The sequence below is a fragment of the Pipistrellus kuhlii genome, unplaced genomic scaffold (assembly GCF_014108245.1).
Source record: "Pipistrellus kuhlii isolate mPipKuh1 unplaced genomic scaffold, mPipKuh1.p scaffold_m20_p_39, whole genome shotgun sequence".
NCBI classification, from domain to species: Eukaryota; Metazoa; Chordata; class Mammalia; order Chiroptera; family Vespertilionidae; genus Pipistrellus; species Pipistrellus kuhlii.
Window position 1 is genome coordinate 470,852 of NW_023425539.1, and position 21,617 is coordinate 492,468.

At 52.7% G+C, this 21,617-nt stretch overlaps 1 protein-coding gene across 6 annotated transcripts in view; it reads right to left on the minus strand.

The window, feature by feature from the left end:
* Positions 1–21,617, minus strand: part of RAP1GAP2 (RAP1 GTPase activating protein 2) — a 211,038-nt gene that overhangs the window by 155,435 nt on the left and 33,986 nt on the right. For 5 of the 6 annotated variants that reach the window (XR_004982734.2, XR_006739624.1, XM_036408405.2 and 2 more), the window contains one exon: positions 19,857–19,892. Coding sequence is in view for 4 of the 6 variants with exons in the window: in XM_036408405.2 (XP_036264298.1) it covers positions 19,857–19,892 (36 nt within the window). In the remaining 2 variants the exon portion in view is untranslated. Of the gene's footprint in view, positions 1–13,210; positions 13,343–19,856; positions 19,893–21,617 lie in introns of those variants that run through there. The other variant, XM_045570983.1, reaches the window with a different exon arrangement.

A 21,617-nucleotide genomic window follows, 5' to 3' on the forward strand; every position in this document is an offset into this window, starting at 1 on the left:
GTTTATGGCTTGCACTCAGAACAGGTGTTAGCAATGATCACTGTTGAATAAACCACTTCATATTCGTGCCGCTGGGCACTTCGGGGCTCAGAAACCCAACTTCCAAATCCGCAGGGAGGACCCACATGCTCTTCAAACGCACCGTATTCAAGGCCGGAATCATGACTTCCCCCTGCACATGGGTTCTCCTCCCTCATTCCCCCGCGATCCATGGGACAGCTTTGCAAATCCTCCAGGCGAACCCCAGTTCCTACAGGACCCCTTTCCCACTCCTCACGTGGGTCAGACTCCCCATCTGAGGACTCCACCTTCGGCCCGGCCTTCCCCCTCCCCTCCAGCCCCAGTGCCCCACCTCCTCTTCCTCAGCAGTGACCTCTCTTCACCTCCCTGCTCCATCCCCAGAGCGCCAGTCCCCTGGTGACAGGCCTCCCCTCCCACCCCCTCCTCAGCACCAATTCCAGACTCTCCCTGAGCAGACCCCTCTCTTGCCTCAGGGCCTGGGTACCCATCTCCCTGTTTCTCAAACAGCTCCATACATTTTCCTACCCTGAGCCTTTGCCCTGGCCGTTCCCTCCGTCTGAAATGCCCCCTGCAGCCCTTCCCTCCTAAGGGATTTATTTTTTAAAATATATATAATTTATTGATTTTTTACAGAGAGGAGGAGAGAGGGATAGAGAGCTAGAAACGTCGATGAGAGAGAAACATCGACCAGCTGCCTCTTGCACACCCCCTACCGGGGATGTGCCCACAACCAAGATACATGCCCTTGACCGGAATCGAACACGGGACCTTTCAGTCCGCAGACTGAAGCTCTACCACTGAGCCAAACCGGTTTCGGCATCCTAAGGGATTTATTTTAAACCTTCCAATGCCTCCTTCAGGAAGCCTTCCCTGATTCCACCAGGAAGAATTTCCTGCTGGTCCCATCTCCCTACTGGCATTAGCTTTGAGATGTCTGTCTCCCCCAGAGACTGGTGTTCTCAGGGCACAGGGGCGAGGCCCCAAGTCACTTAACCACTCTCAGTGTCTTCAGGAAGAGCCACGGCAGTGAGCACCAGCTCTGTGCTAAGGGTGTTGCGTGTGTGAGCTCATCCAGCCCTCCAACCTCCCTGTGAGGCAAGGATTCGCCTCATCTTCTCTGTCCAGAGAGTGACGCAGGAGCTCAGAGAGGTTCAGGTTTTGCCAAGGAGCCTCATTGCTGAGGGGCAGAGCCACGATCCCCAGCCCCTGAAACCGCCTGGCACAGGCAGGCTCCCAGGGAATATCCATTAGATGAGCAAACACCTTCCTGTCTCCTGCATCAGCCCTCCGTGTTCACAGCTCCAAGACATGACCAGCCCGTGTCCCTGCCTTCTCTGCTCCGAGTCTGACCCAGTTATTTCTGCAACATTTCTTCCCCCTCTCCTCCTCCCCCACCCGGCCAAACTGTGGGCTCAAAATGGCTCTGCGAGGACAGGTGAGAGAAACACGCGCGATAAACCTGCATTTAAAAGGGGAGGGGAGCCTGCCCTAACCGGTTTGGCTCAGTGGATAGAGTGTCAGCCTGTGGTCTGAAAGGCCCCGGGTTCAATTCCCATCAAGGGCATGTACCTTGGTTGCAGGCACATCCCCAGTAGGGGCTGTGCAGTAGGCGGCTGATTGATATTTCTCTCCCATCAATGTTTCTCACTCTCCCTTCCTCCCTGTAAAAATCAATTTAAAAAAAATTTTTAATAATAATAAAAAATAATAAAGGGGGGAGGGGGGAGCCTGATACGTTTTTAGGTGAAACTGGACACCGGACAGTCAGCCTTCAGAGGTTCCAGAGGTTCCTCTCAGAATGGCCACAGGCGTCTCCACCCACTTCCCCTTCCTCTTCTTCTTCCTCTTCTCTAGCACAATCTCCTTACTTCCACTCAGCCGACAACTGCGAGCAGTACACGATTTCCCATTCATCTGGCTGCTTCCCCATTCTGGCTCTTCGGTAATGGCTCTAGCACTGTTTTACATTCTTTCTAGCTGCCTTCCATATTACACAACCGTTCAGGAGCGTGGCCACCTCTTTTGACCTTGACCGGATGGGTATGTGAGCCGAGAGTGTGGGGCAGCTTCCCCAGAGGGGAGCGTGCGGCGTGCGGCGCCCTGAGAACTGGCAGCCAGCCCGCGTTTTCCGGTGCGCTCACAGCTCCTCCACAGCAGACACAATAGCACACGCTCCACACCTGCACCTGAATAGGAGTGGATTGTGTGCCATCAGGAAAAACACGGTGTTGTAACTGAATTATAATGCTAATTTCTTTCTTTCTCAGACACTTGTAAGTTCCTGAACCCACACCAGGTGGGAGGCGGGGCGTGCAGACATCGCTAGGGCTCCCCTGACAGTTCACCCCAAGGAATGTAGGCCCCAGGGCAGGAGGCCAACACGCCGAGGGCACAGGTGTCCTGTGTGTGCTCTCTGAACGCAGAATCCCGCTCCATCTTGAGCCGGTTGTAACCCAGCAGGTCACTTCCCTGCCCTGAGTCTTGGAGTCTTCCTTTTTGAAGCCACTTCCCAGGACGATTGTGAGGATGCAGTGAGGTGGCATGGCCAGTGCCCTTCTTGTTGCCATCAAAGGGAATGTGATAACCACGCTTGTGCCTCGGGGGGAGAAGGGGATGTGTTTGTGCAAGTGGATGTGACTGTGTAAGACCCCGAGTGACAGGTGTGTGTGGTCGTGTCTGACTGCATGTACCTGGTGGTAGGCGTCTGAGTGCAGGTGCAGGTGCAGGAGAAGCCAGGGCCCCTGATTTACTGGGCGCCCACCGATGCACTCTGTTCACAGGCCCAGTGTGTGAGCTCCCAGCTGCCAGCTGCCAGATACCAGCTCGCGGCCGCCTCCTCAGCGCCACCTAGTGGCACTGGACTTGTGCCGCTCAGACATCTGGCCTGGTGACCATCTATCTGTGCCGCATGTGACAAGTCGCAGACCAGATAGAATCTCTGGACTTGTTCGTCCTTAGAAGACCGCCAGGGGTGTGTGGCCTTCGATCCTGACCAGAGCTGCCCAACAAACTTTCGCTGTCGAAGGAAATGTCCTGTAGCTGTGCTGTCCAGCACAGTAGCCACTAGCTACCCTGTTTCCCCGAAAATAAGACAGTGTCTTATATTAATTTTTTCTCCCAAAGTTGCACTAGGTCTTATTTTCAGGGGATGTCTTATCTTTCCATGTGCTAGGTCTTATTTTCGGAGGATGTCTTATTTTCGGGGAAACATGGTAAGTGACTATAGCACGGAGAAGGTGGCTAGTGCTCCTGGGGAACTGAACTGTAAATTGTAATTCATCTTAATTCGTTTCTACTTACACACGTGACTGTGGCAGCACTGGTCTGGAGGACTGTTTGAATCCTGGGAGTCAGCTATGCCTCAAGCCAGACAGACCAACTCTCTGGACCTCTCAGGTATAAGAACCAGGACACGTACCTAGGCTGGTTTGACCTGGGTTCTGGCCACTTCCACACAGTCCTGACTAATCAGGTCCTCTTTTAGGGCCCTGAATACAAGCTCACTCAGTGAAGGCAGTGGGAAGCCAAGTGCACCTGCTATTTCAAGACGACAAGCACGGGGGTCCTGGAGTAGGTCCCAGACATGCTTCTAGGAAGCTGCACACCCCAGACCTGGAAGAGCAGGGGTGCCACATGGCTGAAGAGCTACCCAGGGCCTTTCTGTGCATCCTTCCTGCAGACACGGGCATGAGTTTAGAGGCAGATAAACCTGGTTCAGTGCCTGGACTGCCGATTGCCACAGCTCTCTGAGGCTAGTTTTCCATATTTGTGAAATAGGAATCAGAGCACCTGTCTCATGCATATAACATCCAACTGGTGTGGCATATAACATCCGACTGGTGTGGCTCAGTGGTTGAGCTTCGACCCATGAACCAGAAGTTCACGGTTCGATTCCTGGTCAGGGTACATGCTCGGGTTGTGGTCTCAGTCATCATTGATGTTTCTATCTCTCTCTCCTTTTCCCTTTCTGTCTGAAATCAATAAAAATATATATTTTAAAGGTCACACACATGAGAGCATTTCACACAGTGTGGCTATGCAAAAGAAGCATTCAGTGTTTGCTAAAATTATTATTCCCCAATATAGCTTTACACTAGAGGCCTGGTGCACGGATTCGTGCACATTGAAAGGAAATTAAATAGAAGGTGGTCATCGGGGTGGGACTGGGTGAGACGGGCTGGACACACCCTGGAGCCAACCTCCCGTGGTCCCTCCCTGGCTGGCCACACCTGGGCAGCACCAGGGCTCAAAGGGCATCTGCAGAGTGAGTGGGGTCCCTCTGGTAGGTGGGGTTCCTCCGCCTGGCCTGCGGTGGTCGGATGGAAACTGTCAGTCTAACATCCCACGAGGGGTCCCAGAGTGCAAGAGGGCCCTCTGCAAAGTTGCATTGCTCCTGCATTAAGCATCTGCCCCCTGGTGGTCAGTGTGTGCCATGCCTACCAGCCAGTTGCTTAGCCAGTAGCTTAGCCTTTTATATATATAATATAACCATCATCATGTAAGTTTTGCAACATAAAAAGGCCTCATTAATACAATTTTCTGGGTCACCCAGTTGCAATACCTTGGCTCCCCCTTTCCTTCCAACCCAAGTTCAGCCAGCTTCCACATTTCACAGATCCTACCCTGTAGCATCGTGTGGTCATCTGTCTGCTTCCACAGCACACTTGACGCCACCTTCACCTCTCCCTTGAGCAGCTGCTGGTCCTTGTCCATCCACTTCCACGGGGCCCCGTTGGGCCTACCCTAGCAGCACAGTGGCCCTCCTATAAAGCTCAGATGGAGCCCCTCCATACCTCTGCTGAAAACCTCCAACCATCTCCCAGTGAGCTGAACACACACTCTGAAGTCTGACCTTCAAGGCCCATCACCACAGCCCACAAGCCCACCACCATCCCCCGAACCTGAATCCTCACTCTCCCGAGACTCCGGCCTCATCCAATACTTAGGCAAACCTTGCTCTTTTTCACCCCTGAGCCTTTACAAGATTCACAGATAGATCAATGGAATCAAACAGAAACCCAGGCATATATCTTTGGATCTGTGAGAATTTAGTGGTAGAAACTGAAAATTAAAGTGCAGTGCTGGAACAACTGCCTGATTATTTGGGGAAAAAATAAAATTATAATTTCATCTCTCATCTTCCTCCAAGCTAAATTCCAAATGGATTCAGGGGTCCTCAAACTTTTTAAAGTGGGGGCCAGATCACGGTCCCTCAGAGAGCTGGAGGGCCGGACTATATGAACTACTAATTCCTACTGTAACACCTCGGCTGCGCTCACTGCCCAAAAAACCTGGCGGGCCGGATCAGACTCCTCTGCGGGCCGCATGTGGCCCGCGGGCCGTAGTTTGAAGACCCCTGGTAGAGAGTTCAATGTGAAAAGGCAATGAAATTGTTTAAAATATAAATAAAAGAATATACAGGAAATCATCAACTTTCTGGGTGGAAAAGGACTTTCCTATGCATAAAAATAACAAGAGAAGTCACAAATGAAAATACGGGCAGTTTTACTCTCTTAAAATTTAAAACCTTTGCATTAAAAAAAACAAGAGTCAAATTTATTGGCAAAGGGTAAAGAGAAAGATTATTTGGAAATAAAACAATAAATGGCAAAGGGTTCACAGCTTTAATTAAAAGAGAGCTCTAGCCCTAACCGGTTTGGCTCAGAGGATGGAGTGTCGGTCTGCAGACTGAAGGGTCCCAGGTTCGATTCCAGTCAAGGGCATGTACCTTGGTTGTAGGCACATCCCCAGTAGGGGGTGTGCTGGAGGCATCTGATTGATGTTTATCTCTCATCAATGTTTTAACTCTTTATCCCTCTTCCTTCCTCTCTGTAAAAAAAAAAAAAATCAATAAAATGTATTTTTTTTAATAATAATAATAAGTAAAAGAGAGCTCTAATGAATTAACAAGAAAAATATGAACATCCCAATAGAAAAATAGGCAAGAGTCATTAAGAAATATTTTCTCAAAAATTTCTGAAGAGCCAAAACCAGTTTGGCTCAGTAGATAGTCAGCCTGTGGACTGAAAGGTCCCAGGTTCGATTCCAGTCAAGGGCACGTATCTTGGTTGCGGGCACATCCCCAATGGGGGGTGTGCAAGAGGCAGCTGATCGATGATTCTCTCTCATCGATATTTCTAACTCTCTATCCCTCTCTCTTCCTCTCTGTAAAAAATCAATATATTTTTTTTAATTTTTTGAAGATAAATATGTGAAAACATTTTATCTGCAGTGATAGCCAAAAGCAATAATCAAAGGTCCATACAAAGATCTGTATTCAAGGATTTTTTGCAGCATTATGAATTAATAGTCTAAAATTATAAACAACCATAATATCTAAAAATAAAGCAATAGGTAAATAAATTATGGAACATCACAATGATGATACACAATTTTTTAAATCATGTTTTTAAAGAATATTTAATGGTGATGAATTGTCATTATATAGTAAGTTCTTAAAGGAAACTAAAAAGACTTGTAAAGAAGCACGTCAAAATGATGACATTTTGGGGCAGTGAGCCATGGGTTTTTATTTTTTTCATCTCAATATTTGTACGCATTTTCTATGTCTTCCATGGAGAGCATGCACTATTTTTATAATCATAAAAAGAAGCTATTTTTAAGAGGGGGATAAAAGACTGCACCAATATGGGGAAATGCGCACGACACAGGCAGAAAAAAGGAGAACGGGCACTTCCCTGGGCCTGTGGAGAGAGACTCCAGGAGGCTTCCATCCGCTTGTTCAGAGTTCGGACTGAGGAATAAGACAGCATGTGCTCTGGTCAGTCAAATCAAGGTGAAAACTAAGAATCACACACCCCGGCAGGAGTAAAAATGGTCAACCGTCTCTGAGGGGCAATCTGGCTGCATCTGGCCTAGCTGGGACCCAACAGCCCCGGCTCCCAGGCCCTCCCCACGTGACCTCTCCGGGCTCATGTGCAGAGGGTCACAGGAGGGACCTGCACGACAGCACTGTTTGCAATATAAGAAAATGGGAACAAGAAGAGATCCAATCGGGGAAATGTGATAGGTGTGTACAAATAAATGCTACATGGCAATTAGAAATAAAGAACTTGACACCATGGACAGATTCCAGAATCCATGTGGAGGGGTACAAAGACAGGACTGTAAGGGTTCCGACCCTCACATCGAGTGCACGCGCCTTCCCCACGCTGTCCTAACGCTTGGCACAGGTAAGCTTACACAGTCCCATTTTACAGATGAGTAGACTGAGGTGCAGAGACATTAAGTGACCTGCCTGAGGTCTCACAGCTGGTAAGTGGCAGAGCCAAGACCGGAACCCCAGCAGTCTGATGCCAGAACACCCTCAGGACACTCACATAGATTCAAAAGGACATCATGCTGTGGATTTTTAATACAAAGAGCTAGGTAGTGTTTCTAGACACCTCTCTGTAGATGCGCAAGTACTGAAAACATGGACTGAGAAAACACACCAATTCCTGTGCACCTCCATGGATGGGGAGACAGGGTAATAGGGCCAAAAAGGAGTGACTGCAAGAACTTAAATTTATGATGTTTTATTTCCTTTATTTAAAAATGAAGCTCAAGCCCACCATCCAGACCTGAAATATCATTGCTGACATGTACACATAAGGAACTGTTTGACATTGAAATTGAGTCTCAAAAGAACTGTTGGCCCAGAAAGAAGCTCACTACAGACTGATTCATATGCCTTTCAGCATAACCATTATTGCTTGTCTCATTTTTTATTCTTATAAGTATATTTCCAGTAGGATATGATCTCACGCATCTGGGGGAAAAGGTGAACAACACAGACTGATGAACAAGAACAGACCCAGAGATAAGGAGCCATGGGTCAGAGTGTTGGACCTCAGAGGGAGGGTGGGGATAAAAGGGAGAGATCAACCAAAGGACTTATGTGCACACATGAGCCTAACCAGTGGTCAAGGACAATGGGGGGGGGGGGGCATGATTGGGAGGGGGAGTGAGGGATTGGAATGGGGGGTTGAGGACAAATATGTGATACCTTAATCAATAAAGAAATTAACAATAAATAAATAAATAAAGCTCAAAAAGTTAAATATAGAGTTACCATGTGGTCCAATAATTCAGCTTCTGTGAATATACACACCCAAAAGAACTGAAAGCAGCGTCTCAAAAAGATATCTGTGCACACACGTCTGTAGCATTATACTCACAGCAGCCAAAGGTGAGAGCAAGTGGCGTCCACCCCCAGGTGAATGGATGAACAAATGCGGCATGTCCTACAATGGAATTGTATCCAACCATAAAAGGAAGGACATTCTGCCCAGCCATGGGGCTCAGTGGTTGAGTGTTGACCTATGAATCAGGAGGTCACGGTTCGATTCCAGGTCAGGGCACATGTCTGAGTTGCGGGCTCAATCCCCAGTAGGGGGAGTGCAGGAGGCAGCCGATCCATGATTCTCATGGATGTGTCTATCTCTCTCTCCCTCTAAGCTTCCTCTCTGCAATCAACAAAAATATATTTCAAAAACAGGAAGGGCATTCTGACATATGCTACCACACGGATAAGCCTTGACATTATGCGAAGTGAAATACGCCAGTCACAAAAGGGCAGATGCCGCCTGATTCCTCTTGTCCAAGGTTCCTGGAAGAGTCAAGTTCACGGAAACAGAAAGTAGAGTGGTGGTGGCCGGGGCTGAGGTGGGAGAAATGGGAGCTTGTGTCTGATGGGTACAAACTCAGGAATAATGAAAAAGTTCTAGAAATGAAGGGTGGTGACAGGTGTGCAATATTATAAATAGGCTGAATGCCGCGAAACGGCATGCTTCACCATGGTTAAAATAGTGCATTCACGTTATGTATACCTGATGAAACCGCAACAGAATGCTAACAACTGCCGGTTCTGAGTCATGGGTACTCGGAGGTCTGCCGTGTTGTTGTTGTAAAAACCAAACAAACACCGGGAGGGAGGGAGGGCCTGTCTGCCCAGGATGTGGAAACCGGCCCTGGCAGGCGGGGGCGCCCCTCCCAGCGGCTCAGGCCTTCCCAGTCTCTTCCCTCTGCCTCCTATTTTTACTGCATTGTGGTTGCTATGGAAACATGGGGCACCTTGGGCTCCCAGAGCTCAGCCCAGGTGCTGCTAACTCTAGGAATAATGTCAGCGTGTGAATAAAATAAAAACCTCTATCTGCCAGGCCACACACACACACACACACCCGTCTGCCCTCCTGATATGTGTATCGAGTAACCGTGTGTTCACGTGTGCTCCTACAGTCACACCACCACCTGCCCATGTCTGTGCTCAGCAGCAGGCCTGGGTCTGGGTGCCCACTGTTCCAGTGTGCGGGGTGGGCATGCTTGCAGGTTATATGTGTCCGCACGGCCCAGCACTATTATTCCTGGTAGGAGCTAACAGCAGGAATATTGAGGCAGGGAACCTTCACCGAGCATGAAGTACCAGGCACTGTGCTCCGTGCTGCCCCTGGCTTGTCGCCCTCCAGCTTCCCAATGGCATCTGCCCGCGGGTACTATTATTGTCCCCAGAGAGAAACGCTGAGGCACAGAGAGGATGTGTACCGTGCCTGAGGTCACCCAGACCACATGAACCCAACCACGGAGCCTGTGCTGTGGGGAGAGAGCGCTTTAAATGTCACTGGCTCCCAAACAGCTGCAAACCCAGCTGCCTCAGAGGTATGTCCCCCCCTCTGGCCCTGATAACACACAGGTTTCCTGGCCCCACCCAGGCCTGAGGAAGCTGCCTGCCCAGCATGGGTCTGCGCTGCAGCGGGGGTGGGGAGGGAGCACGGGGGGGGGGGGGGGGGGGGGGGGTGTCAATCCCTGGGCCAGCCTGGGCTGGGCTGGGCTGACGGGGTCTGGACGGGGCATGGCAGGTGGGGACAGGGTTGTCCTATGTCCCTATGAGTCCTGTTCTTGGGCCTGGGAGAATCTAGAGCCCCAAGTCCCTCAATTCCTGATGGCATCTGCTAGCGGCAAGACACCCAAGAAGGTGGCCATGACCGCCGTGTCACACGCACCTCCCAGGGCAGGGCTCCGAAAGTCAGCGTGTGGCTTTGTGGCCTGCCAGGCACGGATTTCCGCCCACCCCACCCTCTCAGAATGAGCTGGGCGTGGGTGAAAAGGGAGCCGCCGTCACCTGTTGGTTCACAGCCCAGCCCAAGCAGGGAGGGGCTGGCACCTCACCTGCACAACAAAACAGCCTGCAGCCTGGACCGGGCACCCCGGAGGCTCCCCCTGCCTCTGACCCCCCCTCCCCCCCCCAGAGAAGGGCACCCACCGCAAGGCAGGAAGCACTAGCGTGAGCCCCGAGGTTCTAGCTGCTCCGGGACCATGAGGAAGGAAGCACCTGGTCCCCACGGGGAAGGAGGCGCTCAGAGGGGAGGCGGCCTCCGGGCTGATCCTGGAGGGATGGACACGGAGGTGCTGATGGAGGAGGAAGAGGTAAAGGCACTTCACATGGGGAGCCAGCACCAGCAAAGAGGCCCAGGTTGAAAGGTGCCAGAAAACAAAGGACCAGAAAGCAAGTCACATCATCGAGCTGGAGCCAAAGGTCAAGAGGAGACACAGGTAGGAGAAATAAAGGAGAGAAAGAGAAAAACTAGAGTTGTGCCTTGAAAAACTAGAGCGTCAGCCTACGGACTGAAGGGTCCCAGGTTCGATTCCAGTCAAGGGCATGTACCTTGGTTGCGGGCACATTCCCAGTAGGGGGTGTGCAGGAGGCAGCTGATGGATGTTTCTCTCTCATCAATGTTTCTAACTCTCTATCCTTCTCCCTTCCTCTCAGTAAAAAAATTTAGAGTCACCAAACCCGTGGTCAGTAAAAAAATTTTTTTAAATTTAAAAAATTATATATATATATGCAAAACAAAAAACTAGAGTTGTGCTGAGGCACAGAGAGGTCAAGTCATTTGCCCAAGGTCACCCAGCTGGTAGAGTCAGGATTTCAGCATGGGCTGCCTGGCCACGGAGATGGCTTCACGGTTGGCGCCCTTTCTCCTGGGCACATTTTAGAACGGGGACAAGGTGAACCTGGCCTGCTCCCAGCCACACTCGGCGGGGTGGGAGAGCTTCTACATTTGCCCCGGAAATGGCACGGTCTGGAGACATTTTTTATTATCCCTGCCAGCCGGGAGGCTGCTGGCATCTCACACACAGACGGGATCCTTCAACGGTACAGACGCTGGTCCCACCCCAGACATTCTGCCTTCCTTTCTGGAAGGAAGACAACCTGGGCCCCGGGCCTTTCGCACGGCCTCCTGGGGGACAGCCAGGGGCAGGGAGGTGTGGAGGCTGCTGCGTGGGGGAGAGGGAGAGGCTCGAGCGACCTGGTGTGGAGCAAAGGCTGGGAGCGATGCCAGGGCCGCAAAGAGCAGTCAGCGGGGAGTCAGCACCACCCAAGACCGCGCAGCCCCCACCGGCAGGGAGTGGTGCCGGGCACACCGGTCTGAGGGACCAGCCTGTGGGGAATCATCCCGTACAGGGTCTGCGGTGGACACGGCAGGCCGAGCCTCCTCGGAGCTCGGAGGGCAGAGCCAGGGCCGGCCTGGGGATGACGGATTAGTCAGAGCCGGCCAGCCCCGAGGAGGAGGAAGCTAATGAGACAGCCTTCGTCACCGTCTGGGCAGGAGACAATGGGCCTAACTCGGGAGGAGGGCGGGAGGGGGACCAAACCCCAAGGCAACCCACTGACAGAGAAAAAAACTGGATTTGGAAGAGAGGAAAGGTTCGCTGAGAGTGAGTCCCACCTGGGGACCGAGCAGGAAGTGGCCAGTCAGCAGCTGAGGGACGAGAGCAGCAGCGGAGGGGTGACTGGGCAGAGGGACTGGGGAGACGCCAGGGGGAGAGGGAGCTGGGACCCGAGAGGGAGGCCGGGTGCATGGGAGCAAGGTGGCACGCTGGTGACCCCAAGGAGCGGACCCGGGCCTGCAGGCACATAGGGCTTTGTTTTTTTCCATTCTTGAGTTAATTGTCAAGATTCGGCTAAAACTCCAAATGCTCGGCTTCTCTGGTTCAGTGGGAGGCCTGGTGAGGCAGGTGGCGCTCAGCAGAGCACCGAGGCGGCTCGCCAGCGCCCGGGGCCTCACCACGGTGGTGCTCGGGCCCGACAGACCCTTGCAGACAGCAGGTCTGTCTTCAGAAGGAAAGATGAGGGAAGCTGCAGAGATGGAGGACTAGGAGGAGCAGGAAGGGGCACCCGCACCCACTGCCTCAGTGGGGCAGTCCCCGCCTGGGTCTCCTGCGCTGATCTGAGAACAGGGAGGCTGAGGCCCATGACCTCGAGCTGTCCATCCTCATGTCCACTGGGCTTGCCCACCCCGTCCCAGCACAGCTTCACCCAAGGCCCCAGAGGCCGAGGGAGCCGCTGGGCCCCAGGAGAAACAGAGCCTCCTGCCCGCAGTCCCACACCCCGCTCAGAAGGGGCCCGATGCCCAGCACCTCCTCCTGACCCTCCCTCCCCACTCCCTGCTCCCAGCCCTAGAGGAGCAGGAATAAAAGGGAGGAATAAAAGCAAGCACCCCACACACACATCACCAGACACCGCCGAGTGCTGCCGGGGCTGCTGTCCAATCACGAGCCCCTCCAAACGGGCCGGCGGATCGCAGCGCACACAGGGGTCCACAGCGTGCGAGCAGGAAGCACGAGGGATGCCCACGGGGGAGTCTGGGCCGCTCCCCAAGGCCCAGCGGGAGCCGTTCCTCCCAGCCCGGGCCCGGGGAGCTGGGCCGAGCCCTCTGGCCTCTTCTCCGCAGGCCCGAGTCTCCCCGTGCAGGGAGGCGAGCAGGCCTCCGGGCCCGGTGAGACCTGTGAGAAGCTGATGCACGGCCAGCGACCTGGGGTCCACACGGGCTCCTTTGGGGAGCTGGATGAGCTGAAGGACCGCTGACCCCAGGCTTCAGGCCATAGGCTGCCCCCCCCCACCCCACCCCATGCTGTTCTCCTGCACCCCTGCCTTTGTCACCCACAGTAACACTGTCAGCCCTGTCCCCCGGGATCAGCCAGTGCCCTCAGCTCTGCAGCACAGGGCTGCGCTCACACAGGGCCCCGGGGTGAACAGAGCCTCTGGCCCGCGGTCCCACGCCCAATGCCCAGCACCTACTGGGCAGAGCTGCCAGCTGGCTCCCTGCCTGCCCGTCCGCAGACACCCCCCAGACCTGGTGAAGACCCAGCGAGCTGTGTCCACCAAGAAATCAGAACAGGGACTCACCAGGGCTTCCTGGGCATGTCGGGGGCGGGCTGGGCCACGGGCCAGGAGCACACAAGTCCCCGGAGTTTGCAGCCCTTGCTGCCTGGCAGAGCCCCCTTCAGTGCCTCCCTGGCGCCTGGCAATGAAATCAGGCCACAGCCCAACTGCCAGCGAAGCACCCGCCCGCCTTGCTTCTCCCTGTAGCCACTCACGCCCCACGGACTCCAGATCCCAAAACAGACACGTTTGTGGTTACCATAGGAACCCACGAAAGCCAAAAAAAGGCACCACACAATCACCCACACGGGCCCCCAACACTCACGTCCACCTGCACAGGCAAGCGTACCACATGCCTACACACGCCATCACACGCCAACACCGTTCTCAGGCTCAAGGCCCATCCCAAGGAAGCCAGTGGGCCAGGGCCTGACAGAAACCAACTTTCCCCTCGGCCCCTCCTGGGATGTGTCTGGAAGTAGGTTCCCAGAGGGCCCAGTCTGGCCAGCTGTCAGTGTCAAGTTCAGCCACTGCTGACCTGGAGCTCACCTGCCAAAGGCACTCCAGGAGCCGAGCAGGGCGGGGCCGGAGTCCAGGACCCCCACCAGCTCTGCCTGCCTGCGTCCCCTCCTCTGTCCCCTTGGGGGGGGGGGGGGGGAAGAGGAGAAAGGCATGAAGAGGTAGGTATAAGGGTCAGGATCTAAGCCAGGAGGTGATTGTAGCAAAAAAGGAACAGAGATTGTATATTCAGTCTCTGTAGATGGGACCAAGGGCTCACTCAAAACCCGGCGGTCTTCACCTTGACCTCCCCTGCCCTCACCCCCCACACCCAAACCAGCTCCAGGCTGGGGACTCCGCCATGCTGACAGCTTCCCAGTCAGTCCACTCTCCCCAACCCCACAGCCCCTGCCCTGGCCGCCAACCTCTCCAATGAGCTGGCCGAGGGCAGTCCGGGGGCTCCCAGACTCAACTGTGGCCACACCATTCTCCAGCTGAAAATCCTCCTCTGGCCCCGGAGAGCCACCCCAGGCCTCCACACCGCCCTCCGACACCCCAGGCACAGCCCCTCGGGTCCCGCACTCTAAGCCGCCTTCGGGCTAATGATAACCACACCCAGATCCCTCCCACCCCGCCACCCAGGCGCACAGCAGCTGGGAGGCCTCTCCTCTCCGGCTTGACGGCCCTCACCCTCGGAGACAGCAGGGCAGCCCCAAGGTCCCATCCTCTCTGAGAACATCTCTGTGAGCACCTGTCACATCCCATCGGGATCGTCTGTCTGCCTGTCTGTCTCCCTGCCGACATGGGGATGTAGGGTTCAGAGCAGAGGCTGTGTCTTTTTCATCCTGGGACCTGCCGCTGGGTGTGGAGTGTGGGCGCCAGGTAAATGTGAGCTGGGCTGATTCAGCCTGTCGCCCCTCCCACCCACCCCCAAAGCCAAGCCCTCCTGAACAGCCCCAGCAAAGTTTCAGCACATGTCCTAGGCGTATAAGAGAGGAGTTGACTAAGGCGGAGCACTCCCAGAAGGTTCTAGAACATCTCTGTGGCACCTCAAAGATCCTTGTAATCCACAGTAAACGAAGAGCTGGTGGAAGATGGACTGGTGATTATGGCCCTCAACCAGCCGTTAATGAAAAAAAAAGCCATTACGCAGAAACCAGTTTGGCTCAATGGATAGAGTGTCGGCTTGGGGACTGAGGGGTCCCAGGTTCAATTCCGGTCAAGGTCATGTACATGGGTTGCAGGCACATCCCCAGTAGGGGGTGTGCAGGAGGCAGCTGAGTCAATGTTTCTCTCTCATCTGTCCCTCTCTCTTCCTCTCTGTGAAAAATCAATAAAATATATTAAAAAGAAGAAAAGAAAAAAAAAGCCATTGAACTGGGACTGAGGGGTAGACTGTGGAGGAATAGGCTTTCCAGAAGGAAAGAAGGCTGGAGAGCTGCATACACAGACTTGATGCAGGACAGGACACTGATTCTGCTCTCAGGCCACCCACCCCCAACAGTGACCTTGCTAACAACACCAAGAGAACCAGGAGAAGCCCCAGGAGGAGCAGATGTCCACAGAGGTGATCATCTGTGCATCGTTCTCAGAGGGTGGGAAAGGAAGCCCTGAGTGTAAAGGGCTATGACACGGCAGGAGATCTGAGCTTTCTGGAAGCAACAACAACCCCTGCTCCCCAGTCCTGCGTGGGCCATGGCTCCAGCAGCTGCCATCAGGGGCCCTGGGGGGTCTGCTCCGGCCCTGTGGGGTCACCTCGTTTCTAATTGGATTCTGGATTCTGAGCTGGTGGAATCCGAAAGCTAGAGTACACGTGACTGTGTGGTGTCATCTTCTGGCCAAACCACGGGACAGCTGAAATACTGCCTCGCCAGGCTGCGAGGAAGACAGCTCCTCCCGGGCCTCTCCACCCCTCTCCTGAGGAAGAAGTAACAGGACTGAACCCTCTCGGCTCCATCACCAGCTTTCTCTCTATGCAGAGATGTCATTTCTACAAGGCAGAGGTCCTAGGTCTCTCCATCACTGGGGCTGTGCATGACACTGCGGCCCCAGCAATGGAGACCGGCTACACTGAGCCGACCCCGTGCTCACCCAGTCCCACGGCAGCCAGTCCTGGGTGACAGTCATCGATCGCACCTATGTTGTAAGCATGTATCAGGACTTCATTCCTTCTTATGGCCAAATAACATGCCATTGCACAGATGTGCCGTATGTTGTTTATCCATTCCTCTCCTGACGAACAGTTGGGTAATTTTCACTTTGGGCTACCAGTAATAATGCTGCTGTGGACACTCATGTACAAGTTTCTGCATGAGCATACATTTTCATTTCTCTTGGATCTATCAATATATTTAAAAGTGGAGTTGCTGGCCTGATGATAATCCTATGTTTGGCCTTTTGAGAAACTACCTTATTGTTTCTCCAAAGCAGCTGCACCATTTTATATTGCCACCAGCAACGTGTTATTATGTCTTTTTTATTACAGTCATTGGAGTGGGTGTGAAGCAGCATCTCACGGTGGCTCTGACTCGCATGTCCCTGATGGCGGGTGATGGTGAGCTCACTGTATTTGGGAAAAGGCCTCTTCAGGTCCTTGGGCCGCGTTTTAATTGGGTTGCCTTTGAATGACTGAGCTATAAGGGTTCTTTATGTATGTTAGGTGCAAGCCCCCGTCTGTGATTTGCAAATATTTTCACCCATTCTGTGAGTTGTCTTTTCACTTTCTTTTTTTTTTTTTTTTTAATATATTTTATTGATTTTTTACAGAGAGGAAGGGAGAGAGATAAAGAGCTAGAAACATCGATGAGAGAGTCATCGACCAGTTGCCTCTTGCACACCCCCTACCGGGGATGTGCCCGCAACCAAGGTACATGCCCTTGACCGGAATCAAACCCGGGACCTTTCAGCCCACAGACCGACGCTCTACCGCTGAGCCAAACCGGTTTCGGCTGTCTTTTCACTTTCTTAATGGCGTCCTTGATAACACAAAAGTTCTTCATGTTAATGAAATTCAACTTATCGATCTGTTATTATTATTATTGTTGCTTGTGTTTTTGGTGTCACATCTTTAAAAAAAAAACCAATGGCTTATTTAAGGTCACAACGATTTTTATCTATGTTTCTGCTAAGAGTTTTTCGTTTTAGCTCTAACATTTAGGTTTTTGATCCATTCTGAGTTCATTTTTGTATATGGCATCAGAGAAGGGTTCCGCTTCATTCTATTGCATAGGCTATCACTTGTCCCAACACCATTTGTGGAAAAACTGCTTTTCTCCATTGAATTGTCATGGCACACTCATTGAAAATCAACTGACCACAAATGGGAGGGTTTATTTCTGGACTTAAAATTCCATTCTATTGATCTGCATGCCTATCCTTGTGCCAGTACCAAACTGTCTTGATTACTATGGTTTTTCAGTAAATTTTAAAAACATATTATTCTTTTTCAAGATTATCCTTAAATTTCCACTGATAAATTTTAGGATCAGTTTATCCACATCTGCGAAGAAGCCAGCTAAAATTTAATGAGGATGGGTTTCCAGTTCCCGTTCAGCCCTTCCCAACCTCGACGCCCTCTCCTCCCCCTGGGTTCCCGGAGGCACACTAAAATCTTTTCCATAAGTTCCATCTTTGCCCTGGTCAATTTGGTTCAATGGATAGAGCGTTGGCCTACAGACTGAAGGGTCCCAGGTTTGATTCCAATCTAGGGCACATGCCTGGGTTACATGCTCAATATCCAGTAGGGGGCATGCAGGGGGCAGCCAATCAATGATTCTCTACCATCATTGATGTTTCTCTCTCTCTCTCCCTCTTCCTTCCTCCCTGAAATCAATAAAAATAATTTTTTAATTTCCATCTTTTGCTTAACCAGATTAAACTAGGTTTTGTTTCTTGCAATCAAAAGAATCATAACCAGATACAGTAGGAACACGGTCCTACACACTGTCTCAGACAACCATCTCAACACCACCTCTCCAGGGCTGAAGCCCTCAGACTGTCCCTCAAGTACCCAGAGACCCCACTGAGGTCCCAACCTCAGCGATGACCCTTGACCCCAGCCCTTCACTGAGCCTTGTAACTAGCTAGTTCCTTTCCAGGTTACATATATCATCTTCACCAGTTAAAGCAAACATGCCCTCGATATGTGCTTGTGAAATTGAACAAGAGGTCACAAGACAACATCATGAAATAGACTGGTACCACTCTACACCACTTAGTATTTCCACTTCACGCTCATAGGCAGGGAAGAAGCTCTAGGAAGGCCAAACATTGATGTGCCCTTTGGACAAAAGATACAGAAACTGAAGTCCAGAGAAACTGTGCCTTGCCTGAGAGTGACTGGCCCTGGACACTGGGCTGTACTATGTGCATCCCATGTACATGCACTGGCCGGCCCATTGTCCCACCCCATCTTTAAAAGTTGCTTTCCTAGCCGGGACCTGTTTGGCTCAGTGGATAGAGCGTCGGCCTGAGGACTGAAAGGTCCCGGGTTCAATTCCGGTCAAGGGCATGTACCTTGGTTGCGGGCACATCCCCACTAGGGGGTGTCCAAGAGGCAGCTGATCGATGATTCTCTCTCATCGATGTTTCTAACTCTCTATCTCTCTCTCTTCCTCTCTGTGAAAAATCAATAAAATATATATTAAAAAATTACATATATAAAAGTTGCTTTCCTAGTAGAAGACACCTCCTTGCCCAGCCAGCATGGCTCAGTGGTTGAGCATCAACCCATGAACCAGGAAGTCACGGTTCAATTCCCGGCCAGGACACATGCCTGGGTTGCAGGTTCGATCCCCAGTGTAGGGCGTGCAGGAGGCAGCCTATCAGTGAGTCTCTCTCATCATTGAGGTTTCTATCTGTCTCTCCCTCTCCTTTCCTCTCTGAAATCAATAAAAATATTTTTAAACAAGCCACCTCCTCCTGCCAGTCTTCCAGGACTGCTCCAACGGCACTTCTGATGTCAACTCTTCAGAGAGACTAAAAGCTCTCCGAGGGCAGGAACAGTTTGCCATGCATCCCTGCCCTAACTGCCCACCCTCTCCTTTCTGAACAGAACAAACCAGAATGGGAGGCCTCATTTTTTAACCATATCATATCCCAACCCTTAGGGAGGAAATATAATACATTTCCTTACACCCCTAAGCTGTGCTTTGCCCAGAGACCTGTACCCAGGGGACACACAGGCAGTGCTGACAGCTGAATGGCAGGGCAGAGGAATGCTGGCCTGGGAAAATTTCCGCTAAGGTGAGGGAGTTGTAGACAGAAGGAGCTGCCTTGAAAAGGGGATTTTCACGGGTGAGCTGATTCCCGTGCAGCACGATGGTGTTTTGAGCTTGTGACCAGTGCTGTTTTTCCCTCCTAGAATTTTCCTCATTTTCAATTCACTCCGTGGGGGCAGGGGACTGGTCAGCACTCATTGCCCAGAGGAGGGATGCAGATGGAAGTGATTTTTGTTTAAGCCTCACGGGGAAAAGAGGAACAGGATGCAGACAAGACTGGTCAGAAATGTGGAGAGAAAAGGAACAACAGTGGTGAGGAAGAGCAGTGGGAGGATCGAGCGGAGAGGTGTGTCTGCTCAGGGCTTCCCAGACAGACAAGCAGACACGCATGGTAAACGGAGCAGATAATTCCCGGTCCCAGAATCTGGTGCTGGAAGCCTCGGAGAACCCCGGGGCCAGGCCGACCAGCATGGCACCATCTGGTACCAGATGACTCAATAACCTACTGCGCGCGCGCATACATACACACACACACACACACACACACACACACACACACACCCCGCGGTGTTCTATGGTGACCTAGAATTACACAGCACAGTTTTAGGTAGGTGGGCATGCCAGGAAGACAGCCTATGGGACTAGGGCTTTCCATAAAAACTAAGGAGGAAGGAAATACATTTCTCTTCCTTACACCCTAAGCTGTAGGCTAAAAGTCACGGCGCTAAACACAGTCCCACCACCGCTTCCTTCCCAGCATCTGCTGCCCAGATGCCCCAGGGGCAAGAGCCTGACCTGACCAGCCTCCTCCAGGCCAGAAGCCCCCGGACTGAGGAGAACCTGGCAAACGCAACAGCCCCACCCATGGTTCCCACAACGTATGGGGAAACGAGGGCCCCAGCAGAGCCCCGGTCTGCCCTCTGACCTCTACGTAACAGGAAGTGGCTACTCACTTGACCTTCAGGCTTGCCAGCATGGTCTTGTCGATCCTGCCAAGAGAAAAGCAAGGGCTTCGGTCAGTGCCAGGGCTGACGGCTCCCCCCTAGGTCCAGACCACCGGCCCGACAAAGGCGCTGCAGGGACAGCTGCTCCGGCAGGGAGCTCTCGGCCAGCCCTGGGAGGCAGGGCAGTGAGCTCTGGAGCCACACAGAACCCTGGGAGGTGGGTACAGTTATTCTCGCCCTTTCAGAGGTCAGGAAACTGAGGCTCAGAAGGGTGAAATCAATGTCCCAGCCTGAAGCCAGGTATCCGACGCCAGACCCAGGGATGGTAAGCACTTTGGGCGGCCTCTCCCTTCATGGCCCCCATTTCACAAGAAACTCTGAATCCTAGATCCATCAGTCACTGGCAACTGGACATTCAGCACCTCAATACTTCCTAGGATTCTGCTTTAAAAGATGCAAGCCGCTCCCCCTCCCTCCCCATACCTCCAGCACCTAGGCCCCTCCTGCTCTGGGCACTGCCAGTCCAGCCAAGGAGACAGGCCCCACAGCTGGGACAGAGCCGCCAGCAGGCCCAGGTGCACGGGCAGCTGGGACAGTCACGCCCAGGAGCTCAGCTCGGGGACGATCACGTCTGCGGCAGACTGTCCTGGCAGCCAGCGCCTCCGCCCAGCCTGCGCCTCTCTGGAAGGCAAGGCAGCGCGGCTGAGCTTCTATTTTTACCCCCTACGTATGCCAGCCCTTATGGCTGGGGAAAGAGGCCCCTTCCTCCCTCCGGAGACAGAAGGGTAGGCAAGACTGCCACGGCTGGTGTCTCCTCTTGGTTGGGGGTCACAACCAGTACTGTCACCATCAGTGTCCCCACCACCACCAGTGTCACCATTATCATCATCAATGTCACATCACCATCAATGTCACCCTCACCCTCAATGTCACCCTCACCATCAACCCTAGTGCCACCACCACCATCCGTGTCACCACCCCATCGGTATCACCATCACCATCAATGTCACCACCGCATCAGTAACACCATCAGTGCCCCCAAAATCACCACACCTCCAAGATGCTTGAAACCCTGGAAAGTTCTTTCAGCCACCCCGATCCATCCAGCTCAGAACTGCCACAGCTTCTTCCCACATACTTGGCTGCTGGGGCCAGCAGGGGCAGGGGAGTGATCTCAGGGCCATGTGGTGAAGTTCAGAGGGGAAAGGCATGGGGTGCTCCTAAAAGTTTTTAAGGGCCGAAACCGGTTTGGCTCAGTAGGTAGAGCGTTAGCCTGCAGACTGAAGGGTCCCAGGTTCGATTCCTGTCAAGGGCATGTACCTTGGTTGCGAGCACATCCCCAGTAGGGGGTGTGCAGGAGGCAGCTGGTCGATGTTTCTCTCATCATCGATGTTTCTAGCTCTCTATCCCTCTCCCTTCCTCTCTGTAAAAAATCAATAAAATGTATTTTTCACAACGGGTCCCCCGGGTCTCATTGGCCCCCAACCCCCTCTGGGACGCTGGCCCTCCTCCTCTCCCATTCAACCCGCCATTGGAAGGTAGGTTGGACCCCGGAGGAGTCAGATCCCCAAATTCTGCGGTCATATTTGTAACCGAGAGCAGCCCAATTGTAACCCCAAACGATAAGCCCTTACATTCTACAATTTCTCAGGGAGTCTCTCTTACTTCTTCCAACAAGCTGTGCTGTGGGCAAGGCAGAAAGCCCCACTTACACATGGAGAAACTGAGACCCAGAGGAGGGAAGTGTCCCCTCTGAGTTCCTCCCCGAGT